The 15,562-nt window shown below is 37.3% G+C and overlaps 1 protein-coding gene across 1 annotated transcript in view; it reads right to left on the reverse strand.

Moving 5' to 3' along the window:
* The window catches only part of LOC122796665 (cadherin-10-like), a 2,154,436-nt gene that overhangs the window by 836,653 nt on the left and 1,302,221 nt on the right, over positions 1–15,562 (reverse strand). Inside the window, exons 5-6 of the mRNA XM_044065325.1 lie at positions 6,492–6,786; positions 5,593–5,712 (exon numbers count right to left, since the gene is read on the reverse strand). Of these exons, the coding sequence (XP_043921260.1) occupies positions 5,593–5,712; positions 6,492–6,786 (415 nt within the window). The remainder of the gene's footprint in view (positions 1–5,592; positions 5,713–6,491; positions 6,787–15,562) is intronic.

Raw genomic sequence — 15,562 nt, forward strand, 5'->3', positions numbered from 1 at the left:
GGGAAACAGCCTGGTCAGGCTGGTTGGCAGAGAAGAGGGGCAGGCTTGCCCTCTTCTGTTCCCCTCTGGTGTTGGATGTTCAAGTGAGCAGTCATGCTGCTTGATAAGTAATAAGGAAGCTGAGCTGCTTATTTGGCTGGTAGTAATTCTATAAATGGTAACTGTAGTGAGTGGTGGTACGTTGCTTCATAGTAAGTGAGCAGAGGTATGGACGCTGCTTACTGAGCAGGATGAGAGGGGTCAGTTATGCTGTCCTGTACAATGTTTATGTTACCTGGATGTTATCTTCACACATGTCATGTTTGGTGGAAATAAAATTGGTTAACAATCATGTTTATGGAAGTTCAATAAAGGTTGTCAAATGTCATTCGGTGTGATGTGTTTATTGAAGTGGAACTGGACAAATACAAACTGAACCAAAGTCTAATGCAGCTGGGCATGTTTATTAAAATTACTTTTCTTGTGCAGTTGTAAGGTAGGTAACTACATGGTTATTCAGCCTAGAAAGTATTGGCCCAACTTTATATTGCTGCTATAAGAAAGACAATGTCCGTTTGTGTTAATTTATGCAAATACACATATTTTCATTTGGAAGTTTATCAAAGAATTGGAGCCAGGCATGCAGTTTCACATACTGTCTGTTTCTGTTACATTTTGATTATACTTTGCATTAGAGTTTCCCTAATGATCCTGGGGACAAAGAGACTGTGGGGCTCAGAAAGATGGAGGTGTTATCTGTAAATAGTTTCATGCTGAGCTTTGAGGATACTTTTTGGCCAATGAATATACAAATTTCAAATAAATTATAAATCACGGGCATTGGTATGTAACTAAAGTAGTGACAACGTTTGTCTGTGTGGAAGGGAACCGATGTTAAATAAAAATTGTGCCTCAAAAAGGCAGTGGTGAGTTTAGTCACTGCTTTGCTTAGGGAAACCTATAACTGATGCTGAGATAAAAAAATATGATTTATGTCTTGTTAAGAAAATATAATATAGCTTAATGCAAGTTCAGCTGTGATAATTGATAAAATCTGGATCTTGCTTTACTCAGAAAAAGGGGATACATTCTACAAACCTTCATTGATCAGGATAAATGAAGTGATGCAAGGCAATATTAGGATCAGTTAGAAAAATGGATACACAAAATGAATGAAGTGATTAAGTATCATCTTGCAGAAATAAATTAAATGAGACAGCCATGCTTTGACATGATGGGCAAAGTCATTTTAAGCCAGAGATGGCTCAGCAGGAATAAAACGACCCATAAAATGATAGTACAGGGTATAGCAAATGATCTAAAGCTATACTTAGAGCAATAATGTAGATGACGTAAGCCATTCTTGGCCAGAATGGACAGAGTAATCTGAAGGTATGCTTAGTTCAATTAAATCACAATGTGCACGTTAAGCTTGATGAAGAGACGAAGCTGGTTTAGACTGTACTAATCAATAAGAACAAAATGAGAAAGCTCAAATGTGACCAGGATTAATCACATAACACAATCCATTATTAACTTATATTCTATAAATTATCCAGGGATATAGTCTACAGGGAGCAATTTCATTGCCTTGTGAAACACTTGGCTTGGAGCACATGGCAAATGTAAAATTCAGCTGCATAGACATATTGCTGTCACAGTTTCACTGCAGACTCAGAAAAGAACACATTACCATGCTCACAGCTTTTATGCCTGAGTGCATGGAGACAGGCAAAGTAATGTATATTGTGCTTGGTGTAAATGACATGCTTATGTCATTACAGTGTGTGGAAGCATGATATAACATGGAGGAACATCTGCATGCTGCTGTAGTCACACTTAAGCTTCAGTGTATGTTTTAGGTGATGTTCATTGTAAATGGGGAAACAGTATGCACTCACCATTTAAAAAAAGGAATTTTCCATTCTGCACTGCAATTTCACTTTGACCTTTTCACTGGACATCTTGCTGCTAATGCATACCATACTGCCTGCTGTCTATTGGTGTCTGTGGGGTCAGGGACATTTCCCCACCCATGCTCTTGGATAATGAATCTGTGGGCATGGCAGTTCAATGTTTCTCTTTCCCACAAAGAATCTGTGACAGCCATATGTCTCTGCAGCTCAATGTCCCTTTAGGATTGTATCCCCTACAAAGTGTAGCACTGTGAAATGTTAATTTCCAATTTATTTACAGTATTTGTATTTTATACTTCAGAATTTCTCTAATATTCACATTTTCTATAACTATGTTATGTTCCTTCAGTTCTCTTTCCTTTAACTCAAAACAGAAGCACAGCTTACTAATGTAAGGAGCTAAGTAGACGGACTTATCATGAATTTTGCAATAAAGTCTTAAATCACATATGAGTTTATTCTATTTTTCAAAGGAATCATATAAATCGTAGGAAATACAAGGCAACCATTTACCAGCTGTCAGTAGTCATCTTTTGACTGTACCACTTTTTTCATGAATTCAAGCCAGATGCCAGTTTGTGAATTCCCATCCAATCAGTTCTTGTTTGAAGAAAGCTAATGTAGCACACTGCTTAATTTGCAGCAGGAGACTATTCCAGATTCTGAGAAGGTGATACATAATAAACCTATTGCTCTACCTAATTGTATTTGCTGATCAAATTTAAATCTGTGATTTTGGTATTTGTGGGCTATTTGAATTATTGGAAAATTAGATTTTGAAAATGTGGTTTGTAATGGTACAGAAGGCAAGCCAAAGACCACCCTTCAGATTTCCATAAAATACGAAATTAAGGAACAGTGTATCCAACTTTTTTCTGGTAGCTTACAGTTCATTTAAGCCAGTGAGCTACTTATTAAAGAACCTTTATGGTCTTTCTAGTTGGTTGATACGTCTATTGAGCTACATCCTAAAGGCAGCATTGTAGTCAATAATTTGTCTGATCAATGCTAAACATAATGGGACAATGATCTTATAGGTATATTTAGATGATATTCCTTTGGCAGTTAGACATGCTAAGCAATATAATTTAACTGCAGGCAGTCATTGCATGATTATCAAAGGGGAATGAGTTATCAACCCAAGTCCAAAGGTCCTCAACAACATTTTCATTTTGGAGTTGGGTGTTGTCTTTGCTGTATGCTGGAGGAGGAGAAGTTGTTTAACAAATGTGACAACATTGACCTTTTTAGCATTTCATTTTCAACCCATTTTTAGTACAATAGGTGTTTATGGGTATAAGTTCTAAATTAAATAAAAGCCAGTATCAAAGGGCTCTAGGTGACTAAGTGTGTAGATGACTACAAGCCAGGAGCAGTCATTGAATCTTGCAGGAAGGTGTGTTAAAAATAAATAACTGGTACAAAAATCATGGGCTGAAACTAAATACCAACAAATGTATTCTTGTATCCTTTGAGACGTCATCTGCCCCAGAGAAATACCACATTGACTATACACCTATAAGAGTTGAACCAATTGTTTGGGATGTGGGAACGTATGTGGATAGTGACCCAACCTTTGACCAATGTGTGTCAAATGTTGTAAGAAAGTCTTTCTATCTTGCATAGCTTATAAATAAAGGGCTTGGGTATAGATCAAGGAATGTTGTTTTTCCACTTTACTCAGCCCTCTTTAGGCCAACCATTGAATGTAATGCCCACTTTGGTATGTATCTCTCCAGATACATGCAACAACTGCAATACCCAGAGATGCCTTACTAAAAGGATACACGGCCTAAACAACACATCCTACAAGGACCCACTCAAAGCCCTGTCACTATACGCGGTATCCAAAACTACTAAGAGGTGACCTGTGTCTGGTATACAAGGCATCTTCTGACCCATTGCTTATAGATTTTCTGCATGTCAGCAAGTCAAATGTTGTCAGAAATATTTGGTCTGGGGATCTCACCCTCATCTGCAATATCAAAAGAATGGTTAGGAAGGATCGGTATATCTTGCAAAGGATACTTCTGCAAAGAAACAGAATCCCGGTTCACATAAAACAGAGTTCTTTCCAGTCCATATTCAAATGCAGCTTAGATTTATGGATGGAAAACAGTATGCAGAAAACAGAATAAACAGGATTTGTGCTAGTTTTCTATAACAACTATAAATCTTAACTCTGATAGTTTGTCTTTTACAATATATGTGCATTTTTCGATTTGTTTTATTTCAACTGAATAACAAATGTAAAATTCCATTCCATTACTTTCCTAGATACCTGTATAAGAGGAGCAAAATAGCAGTTTGTGTCAAAGACACTGCAGTATAGGTTGTTCTTAGAATATAGAAGCATCAGCTATCAACTGTGGTTTGTCATGTTTTAAAGGTAAATTTATCATCTATAAACTTACAGAATCAATTACAGTGAAGTATTTGTTCTTTAAAGACTATGGGTATGCTCTATTTTTCTCTCCCTTATTGATAAGTATTCCTTGATAAAATCACATCAGTCACTTTCAGAAGCATCTTTGTTTTATGATTAATTTAATTTCCAGTCATACTTCATATTATTTGCAAAAAACACAGATGTGTTTTTTGATTTTTTTTTTTTTTTTTTTTGTAGTTTTCACTGTTCAGTCATTTTTTTTCTCTATAACTACAACCACAAAATTATGTGATGTTAGGTATTGGGTTAATGACTGGATACAACTTCAAAGTATTTCTGGGTGAGCAAAAACGACTTCTTTAGAAGACCAGTATCACATTAGGTTTTTTCTATTGTATTATCACATGTGTTAATTTTAAATATAAGGCATTTCACCTGAAAAATCTAATTGACAACATGTCTTTTTTAGGAAATAAGAAACTTCTGTTGATACATTTAGAATGGAAATATGTTAGCCTATATATTAACTTAGGTAGTGACGCATTGGTTTCAGTCCTTCATGTTGTAATGATAGAGTTTCCGCTCCAAAAAATAAAATAAAATTCAGGGGGCATCATTATCAACAAATTAAAATTAAAATTAATTGTGAACATACTAAGATCATGATTAAGTTTCAACTTCATTGATTTGTTATTTGCACATTGCAGAATATAACCAATACATTTTACACATAATCCCATTTCAGTTGCTATAAATATAAATTGTCTAGAAATGACTGAAAGCTAATGGTTCAAGGTTATAAAAAATAGCCCCATTTTGGTCTCATCTGAAAACATGGAATAACAGATTTTGTGTCAGTTATAGAGGAGATGTAAAGTATTGCAGAATAATTAAACCTATCTGACATTTTCTTTTCTTTTTTCTTTCATGCCTGAGTGTTCCCACTTCTGCTAGAAATACTTAGTTACCCTTATGTCATGATGCATTACTCTTTACTTCCATATCATTGCATTTTTGTCTCTTTTGATAGTTCAGTATGGACAACATTATAGTCACTCGTATCTAATTCTAAAATACCATTTTTATCAGCTAGAATATATTATTTTTGTAATATATGCCTTCTTGTCATTTAGTATTAGATGATGCAGTATGATCAATATTTATTTTTCATTTTCTGTAATTCTTTGTCATTTATATTTTTAGTACTTCTCATGACACTTAAAAATGCCACAATTAATTTGAATGTTGATGTCCCATCATACTTTACATGAATAAATTTAAAACAACAAAAGAAAGAATAGATCTAACCTGTTTCTGATTCAACTGAGAAATAAGGCTGCCCCTCCAGAATACTGTAGATCACTTTTGCACTGTTCCCATAATTTGGATCATCTGCATCAGTGGCCGTCACTTGTACAACAAATGTTCCTGAAATACATAGAGATATTCATTCGTATATCTAATTCAGAAAATGCATGTCAGGCAATATGTTTTAAGATGCAGTCTTATAATAATGGATATATAACATCAAATTAAACATTATTTCACTGCTGTTTTATAAACTATATAAATTGCTAGATGTTATGTGATGCAAATATAATTAGTAAAGGTGCACAAATGTATTTTGCACCATTAAAAATAAAAATGTCTGAGTCATTTATATTTGATGAAACATATTAATATGAACATCAGTAAAAGTGAAAATAAAACAAAATATAATAAAACATAAAGTAAGTTTTCAGAAAATGTACAGCTGTTATCAATTAAATAATAGTATGCATTACATACTCTTATCCCACTAATCTCAACAAGGCTTTCATAGAAGGTTTATCACTCTTCAGCACTAAATGCTTAATGCCCTGCAACAATCAACACTTATATACTAGGTTCAATTAATCAAGTTCAGTGCTACATTAACCACATAATCAATTCCAATGAAGTAATGACCTTCCAATTATAAACTGTGTAAACTAACACTGGCTTATCCTTTCCCCAAGGGAAGTACATGTGAAGCATAGCTGTAATAGGAAAACATGAATAATTATAAATCTCTATGACAATATAGCAGTGATACTGCTGAGATTATAATATTTAAATTAAATTCGGTACAGATGCAGTTATTTTCAGCCGGAATATTTCCCATATCTTTCTGTATGATACAGATTAAAAAATCAGAAGTTAAATTGAATATATACATTTCCACTTACCAACATCTGACATTTCAGGGACTGTAGCAGTATATACTTCTTGTGTGAACTTTGGCTCATTGTCATTAATATCATGTATTTTGATAACAAATTCTGATTCAGGCTCAACAGGCCTGCCTGTCCTTCTGTCCACAGCCTGAGCTCGGAGCATATAAATGGCCTTTTCTTCTCTGTCTATTCTCCTCTTAGCATGGATGTCTCCTGTTTTCTCATCAACAGTGAATAGAGTACCAGCTCCCTCTCCAGATAAAATATACTTCAGATTCCCATTTCCTCTGTCTTGATCAGAATGGAGCTGTAAAATACATAAAAAATGTGGAAGAGATACTCAACATATTACAATTTTTCTCGGACTTGCATAAATGAAAACAATGCATGTTGTATCAATTATTTTATTCATAGTCTTGTTTTTCAAGTTTTACCTTTACAGGATTTTACATATTGTCCTGATATAAGCTATTCAGCATTTTTGTTCATGAAGAACACTGATAATTTGAATGTTAGCATAAAAAGATGAGTTTATCTCGGCAGGTTTTGAACAACTGCAGCAGAAGCAATGAAAACTTCTTGAAGGATAAAAGAACTCATGGTGCATTCTGTCTTTCTACAAAATTATAGTTAGAATATTTTTACTAAAGGTAGCATAGTGCCATTATTTTTCAGGACACTATGCTGTTGTAATGTTATCTTAGTAATATAATACTGATTCTCAACTTACATGGAAAATATACAAAACTGAGGAGACACGGTCTTTGGATCCAAATATGTTTATTTACACTGTGACTATCAAAAGCATTCTTAAGATATTAAACTCAAGGTGGAAAATGAAGTCTACTGTATTTCTCTTTATTATTTTATGTTTAATGGCCTATATTTATGCATATTACTGTGTTTTAATGAGCTTTAATTCAATATTTGTAACGTTATTTATCTGTGTCTCTGCATTTCATCCATTTACATTATTTACAAAAATGGTAACACTTATTTGAACAATTTGTTCAGAGTTTCATATGTTTATACTAAACTAATGACCACCAGCATCTTTACAAGCCTAGCTGTGCAACCCAAACCACTTTTGTCCCAGACTTCCTTTCAGGTGGGGTATGTTAGTAATGAGTTAGCTAAGGGTTATGTAGAGAGAATGTTACTTTTGGATTAGTCTACTTACTGTTGACCACTGTCAGGCAGATAAATGGGGGCCAAACTGGGGTGAATTTGTAATTTCTCTTCCAATGATCAAGGTTTAATTTGAATGGGGTTAGAGATGAACTGTGCTTTTCATAGACTGGGAGCTTGTTACATAAAGTGAGGATCCCGTGGGACACAAATCTGTCTCTTCAGCATGTGCTATTTATGCTGCAGGTAAAGATCGGGTCCTTGGCTCTATTGCTTCTGGTGCTGTTTGTTTTGCAGATGACCTGAATCTGAGGATGCCTAATATGCTAGGAATAGATCATCTCTCAGTAATTTGTAGAAAACTGAGTACAGGGACAGGGCCTTAAGGTGATCTGTTTATAGGATGGGAATTCATACACTGGATACCCTTTTAGGGCATTCCAGTTGTTGCAAGTGCCTAGTTAGGTACTTGTCAAAGGGGGCATTGTACTCTATGATGGATCTAATAAGGCATGATTAGAATGGTGTTATAAATTCCTTGGACCTGGAAGCCATACTCTTTCTTATGAGTTGGGCAGTATAGAATGTTTTTTTACTATCATGGTTGCATGTTGTCTGAAGGGCAGATTACAGTCCATATATGTTCCCAAATCCCTAACTATATGATCAACTCTTAGGGATGTTTTATCAATGGAGTTATTAGCTTGGGTGGATAATTTCCCAAAGGGCACTATAATGCATTTTGTTTGTACATAGTTTTAATCTTTATCTCTGAGACCATTTGTTTTTGTTTGACCATCTTGTAGGATGTCAGTACCATGAACAGGATCAATTTACAGTCATCTGTGAACTTGGTGGGCGAGAGTCCATTGACATTAGCCTTGACTGCTGAGATGTAGATGTCAAACAGGTGCAGGTTCAGGACAGTGCCCTACGGTACTCACTGCTGGAAGTGGTTTTGTCAGTCCTGACTTCTTCGGTCCACACATGAGCCACCCCACAATCCAGTGAGTTATGCAGGAATGTATGCCTAGTTCTGAGAGTTTTCAATAATACCCGACTGGGCAATTTTATTGAATGCCTTTGGTCAGGTCAAGGTAGGCTGTATGAAAGGTTTTCCCCTCATACATAGTCTTCGTGACCCTCTAAAGGAAGTCTTCTAGGTTGCTTAGGCAAGAAAATCCCTTAATAATACCAACCTGGGATGGATCCAGAGGCTATAAGTTGCCAGTGTCCTTGTTGATCATTTCCATGATTATTCATTCCATGGCTTTGGATATTAAACTTGTCAGACTGATGGGTCTGTAGTTCCCAAGGCTGTTTGATTTTTCACCATTATGAAAAGGGATGACCGTTGCAGACTTCCGCTCACTTGGCACATAGTCTGGTTTGAGGCTTCAGCTGAAGAGTTTGTCAAGTGGTCCTGCTATTTAATGTTTTAGGCTATATAGGAGGCAATCAGGGATACTGCTGGCTCAGTGTTTTTGGCCTTAGCAACAGGATTTGCTTCCTGTTGATTGCCAGGGGTATGTTAGAAGGGATTTCACAGGTGATGGGCAGTATGGGGGTGAATTTGGAGATAAACTTTACCTGCTAGCACATTCTCTATGTCACCTTGGTTAGTGCAAGTTGTGCTATTTACTACCAGTTCTACATACTTCTAAGGGTTAGTTTTAAAGTTCCTGGCATAGCTGAAGAAGGCCTTTTAACTGTACTTAGCCTGAGAGGCTATCCTGACCTCATCATTGGCCTTGCTTAGTTGAATTTAGTTGAATCAGATACATCTTGTCTCTATAAGAGTTGCCCCTTCTGATTTTGGCCATGACATTTTTTTATTTGTTATATACCCTATTAAAATTAGGATTCCAGCAGTGGGGTTTGTTGTTGGTGTTGCATCTGAATTTACTTAGGTAGGTACAGCAGCCTCATTGCAGTCATTTACATATTTGTAGTCAGTTTCTGTAAATAATTCTGCATAAGAAAAGTAATACTAGTACTACTAATAATTATTATTATTACCATAATAATAATAATAATAATAATAATAATAATAATAATAATAATAATAATAATAATAATAATAATAATATTGCTGTGTTCCTGGGGTTGGAATGAGCTGTGAAATTTTGACAAACTGTCACTTAATAGGATGTAGTTTGCTTTAGAATAGTTCCTATCTGTTAAGGGTTTAGTTGGGTTTTCCAGGTTGATTTTTATTTTGGGGGAGACAGTTTTGGGTCTGAGCTTACCGATGATAAAGTGTTATGGGAGAGAGTGCAGCACACTTTCATGTTAGTGAGTACTAGGTCCAATATATCTGATCCTGTGATTGGAGCATGCAATATTTGGTCCTTGCTGTTTGTGTTGATAATGTCCAGGAAATATTACACCTAGGAGCTACAGGCGGTGTGCTTTTCTCAGTCTATAAATGGGTAGTTAAAGCCTCACATTAATAGGCTATTTAGTTGAATGATGAGTGCCTCTAGTAGGTCTAGGTAAGAGTTGCAAGCTGCATGGGTCATAGAGGTCAGCCTGTAGCTAGCCAGGACATGATACAGAACATTGTCTATGGAGACTTTGACATGGATGAACTCTAGGGCATCATCCTGTTTAACCAACCTGAAGTTGTATTTGTTGCTAATATATAGATGAAGAAATCTTCACCTTTAGACCCTGCGTTTCTGCTGTAGATGTAAAAGTATGGAAGGTACTGTACCCTTGCATTGCTGGAGTACTTTTAGAGACTTTAAACCAAGTCTTGGTAACAGCACAGATGTCTGCATTCTCCAGAGTGAGGAGAGCATGTAGGGTATGGAGCTTCTTGTTTAGGCTCCTAGCACTGAGCAGTAACACCTTAAGGTTTTTTTTTTTTTTTTTGTTAATATGTTGGTAGCTTGGTCATTTTCACATTGCCTAAAAAAGGCTTTAAGAAGGTGGATAAAGTCTTAGCCAATATCTCAAAAACACATGGTGGAGTGGTGCAGACCTTCCTTGGCAAAACATAGTCTGTTAACCATGTCCTTCCTCCCTTGCTAACAGATATTAGATTTGGCTGGAGTGAAACCAGGAACTAAGCCAGTTAGTAAAACTGATTATTTTCTGTTCATACAGTGACTTTATCCTTGGTGAAGGTAGAATGCTTTTCAATACAAGGCACATACTTATCTCTGGCACAAATTCAGGGAAATTGATAATATCTCTTTTCATAGAGTCCAGAGCAGTACATCTCAGGTCATTTACAACTACAATGACTGTGATAGAATCATATTGGTACCTGTCCTGCAGTGACTTGAGTATGTGCATGTAAGATATTATGGCTCCTAGCTCCAGATCTGCAACTAACCATTATCCTCTCCTTGTCTATCTTGGGGACAGGGGCATCTGTGGGTCATACAATAGAATCCCCTATGGCAAGACTATAAAGTGAAGTGTTTGCTTGCTTTATAGGCTTTGTTCTTTAGGATCATTGGCTGTAGGCTTATGTGTGTTGTTACGTGCTGCTATTGGTATGTGTTTTAGTGACTGATAATGACTGGTGTTGCCATTTCATGGCTTAGGAGGTTTTTGAGGTTTGGAAAGGTTTCCTTTAAGTGCTTCAGCATAAGAAGGTCTATGTGTCTGGTGAGTGGTATACATGAAGGATGTAGTTTGTGTGTGTGTGTGTGTGTGTGTGTGTGTGTGTGTGTGTGTGTGTGTGTGTGTGTGTGTGTGTGTGTGTGTGTGTGTGTGTGTGTGTGTGTGTGTGTGTGTGTGTGTGTGTGTGTGTGTGTGTGTGTGTGTGTGTGTGTGTGTGTGTGTGTGTGTGTGTGTGTGTGTGTGTGTGTGTGTGTGTGTGTGAGAAAGATTTTTGGATTTTTGCCTCCAAGAAAGTCATGTATTCAAATAAATCTCTCACATACTGTGTTTGTTTTTTAAAGATTATAATGCAGCCTGAGAACATCAGACAATTGCTACATTGTCTTAGGATGCCCATATCTACCAAGCTGAATTTGTAAATCAATGATGTCAAGACCTGTATTCGGGTTGGGTTATTATGGTTTAGGAACTTGCTTTTACAAGGGTCACCTGAGTGGTGTCTAGGGTTAAGGCTAGATGTTAGATAGTGAAATGCTGTTTGACATGCTATATAACTGCCCTAAGCTTAGTTCCATGCAAATCCTTACTGTGTTACAGGTTAATGTCATATTTGGACTGCTGTGCAGCAGGCTATAGGAGAAGAGTTCAGTGGTAGGTCTTTGAAATGAGCTGCATAGGACTTGTTTACTCCCTGTATTCTTTTTGTGAGGGAACCTCTTTTGTGTCTCAAGCTATGTCAATTGTACATGGAAAAGTATGCATTGTACTCAATGATTGGTTCAATGAGAATCAGGTACAGTGGAACACTTACCTTTTTGCATATGGATGTCATGCTCTTTAAGTTGTGCAATGCAATGTAGACATGTGGTGATCAAAAGGTGACATTCTACTTTTAGGGGTGTATTATCAATGTGGTAATTTCCAAAAGGTATTATTATGCATTTTTCACATTGTGCATAAGTGTGTTTCCATGGCTCTTGCACCATTTGCTTATCTATGTCAGGCCCTTTTGGAGGGTATCTGTGACTTCAGCATATTCAAAACCACACCAAGTTTGCAGTCATCTGCCAACCTGGTCAGCTAGAGGCCTCTGATATGTACATTGAATGCAGAGAAATTGATGCCTAAAAGGAGAGGCTCCAGCTCCAGTCCCTGTGGGACTCACCTAGCCTCTTTGTGATTTTGTATAACCTAACCTGACTTCTTGTATCCTATCAGTGACTCAGAAAACTATTAATTGGGTGACATATGGGTTTATGTCCAATTTTATAGTTTATCAACAATACCAAAGTAAGGAATTGTGTTGGTCACCTTGGCCAGGTATAGGTAGGCAGTGTGCACTGTTTTGCACTCATCCATAGCATTAGTAACCTTCAGAAAGAAGTCCACTAGGTTAAGTAGGGATGACCTGCCTCTGACAAAATGTAACAGAGGAGGGTCTAGTGTCTAGGTTTTCTATAATATTGTTTATGAGATCCATGATAATTCTTTCCATGACCTTGCATATGAGAGTAGTCAGACTTATAGATCTATAGTTCCTGGGTCCATGTAAGGTCCCACTTTCTTTAGAAGGCTAACCATTGCAGTCCTCTATTTATTTGGCACAAAGCTTATCTAGTGGGCCTTGTTAAACACAGATTCCCGCTGGTCTAACAGGTCATGTTTCATGCTATTTAGGAAGCATCCTAGGATACTACCATGTCCCCTTAAAAAGCAATGTTCATGGCCTTAGAGAGCACAGTGAAGGCTTGCTTCCTACCAATGGTTGTGGAAAACATGGGTCTGTGGCTCCCAAGGTCCACAGAAGACCACTCCTAGCACAAAGGGATAAACATTGCAGTCCATCCTTCATTTGCCATGAAACCAGTCTGGAGGCTAGGGTTAAAATGAGATTCTAATGAACCTGACATGTTATATTTCATGCTATTCAGGAGGCATCTTAGAATATTACTAGGGCACATTGAAGCAATGTTCTTGGCCTTAGAAAGCACACTAAAGACCTCTACCTAGTGCTAATTGGTGTAGAAATAGTGGGGGGGGGGTGATTTCAACAGATGTGACTGTGGATGACTGGGTCTAAACTGTGAGGTAAATTTATTGGCTATATCTTCTGTTTCCAATAAGGTGTTTCTACTCTCCATTAATTTGGCACATTGCTGGGTGTTGCCTTTAAGGTTGTAGACATAACTGAAAGAAGTCTAGCTTGAGAAGCTATTTTTCACAAATTTAGTTTGGTGGACTTGTTTAGTCCTCTGAGTTGCTTGTTCAAATCGGTGTGGAATTTTTTACTTGCTGGGCAACATCTTTCCAGTTTTTGGATATTATTTTCTTTCTTTAGGGATTCTACCAGGGTAGCTTGTTTCTGGAGTTTGTCCTATGCTTATTTCGGAGAGGTATAGCTATCTCAGTGTAGCTGTTTATCTGAGTGTAGTGGATCTCTGTAAACAATTCTGCGTGTGCAGCTACATTTTGGTGGTGGACACTGGCTTATGTGGTTCCTGGTTTGTATGGTTCCTGGACCACTATCTGGATTTACTGTCTCTGGTTCTTGGTTTCTCTTTTGTTGTATTTTTATGAATAATCAAAAGGTTTTGAAATCAAACTTATACCCCAAAATTGCATAAGCTGTAATGGAATATAAAGGGCTTTCAAGTGGTCTCCTGCTTCACTTAGGAACATGCATGGTATTCACAGCAGGCATTTTGCTGAAATGAGTCTGGTTGATTATATTCAATTAGCCTGGGGAGTAATAGCCATCCTAAGAGGTTTAGGTTTTGACAGTGGTGTGTCCTGTATGGAGCTCCTGTGGCAAACCTGGCAATTTGATTGTAGCAGCTAGAGAGTTTGCTGAGATCAGTTTTGTTCAAGTTAGTGAGTATTGGCAAGGCATAGAGTCGAGCTGAAAGCACATGGGTATGGGCAATGGCAGTCTTAGCTAGAGGGGTGAGAAAAGGTTTGTTTTTGTGTAGGGAGCCAAGTCTTTTATTAACGGTTTTAATAGTTTGGGTTACATGCATATGATATTTCAGTTTATTGTCTATTATAACACCCAGGAGTTTGGTATACATAACTGGTGAGATTATGGTCCCATTGTTAGATGTTATAGTAAATGAAGATTGAGAGGATTTGCGAGTAGAAGAGAAGAGCAATAGCTTCGTTTTATTAGGGTTTAATATCAGCGGTTGATTACAAATCCAGTTTTACACTGTATTAAAGGTTTTCTGGGTTAAAATAAGGAGATCTGTAGAGGTAGAGGCTGAGAAAATCAGGGTGGAGTCATTGGCATATTGCATATAGGTTGCATCTGGAATTACAGTGTGGAGGTCATTGATAAAGAGGGAGAAAAGAAGGGGACCTAATATGGAGCCTTGAGGGACACCAAGGGTAACAGAGAGAAGGGTGTAGAGTTTGTCCTGCCAAACGACAGCCTGCTGTCTTCCACTAAGATAGGACTGAAACCATTGTATGGAATCGTTGTTTAGGGATATTTTATTTAGGGTAAGTAAGAGCAGCTGGTGGTTAACCATGTCGAAGGCCTTGGAAAGATTGAGAAACAGAGCAGAAGATAGTTTGCTGTTGTTATGGTTGGAATTTATGACATTAGAAAAGGAGAGGAGGGCTGAGGTGGTACTGTGCTGTAGTCGAAATCCATGCTGGGAGTTGGCCAGAAGATTATGTTGAATAAGGTAGTGTAAGAGTTGTTTATGGATACACTTTTCCATAATTTTAGCCAGAGGGGAAAGGATAGCTATTGGTCTATAGTTTGACAGCTCAATGGAGCTGCCTCCTTTGTGGAGTGGTATGATGTGATATTTTCCAGATAGAGGGGATAGAGGCTTCAATTATGGCTCTGTTTATCAAAATAGAGTTAGGGTACGCTATACATCAGCAGCTTTTTGCAGGTAGTCTGCAGTGAGGAGGTCAGCTGAAAGGGTGGTTGGTTTGAGTTTTTTAATTAGGGCTTTAATGAGTGAAGTCAGAACTTTTTGGAAGCTAAAGGAGAGAATGTCACTGGGTTTAGTGGTTTCAGTGTTAGGGCAAGTGGGTTTAAGTTTGCTAGAAAGGACGTGGATGGTTTTATGTAAAGAAACTGTTGAAGGTGTTGGCAATGGACTCTGGTGATTTTTGGGTTAGGGCTGAGGGGGTGGAGTTGTGGATTGCCCTGGGTGGAGGAGTTTGTTAATACCTGCCCAGAACCTCTGTTAGTTGTTGTGGTGTTTAAACTGTAGATGGCAGAAATAGTTTTTTTTTTTTTTTGTCTAGTAATATGGATTTTTTTGTATCATTCCTATATTGTCGAAATTTGAGTTGATCTTGTGGGGCTTTGGAGGAGTGCCAGGTGTGCCAGGCATTATTTCTTTAGATGGTCTTTAGTTTGG

Source organism: Protopterus annectens, chromosome 3.part0 (assembly GCF_019279795.1).
Source record: "Protopterus annectens isolate FY-2018-M chromosome 3.part0, PAN1.0, whole genome shotgun sequence".
Lineage (NCBI taxonomy): Eukaryota > Metazoa > Chordata > Ceratodontiformes > Protopteridae > Protopterus > Protopterus annectens.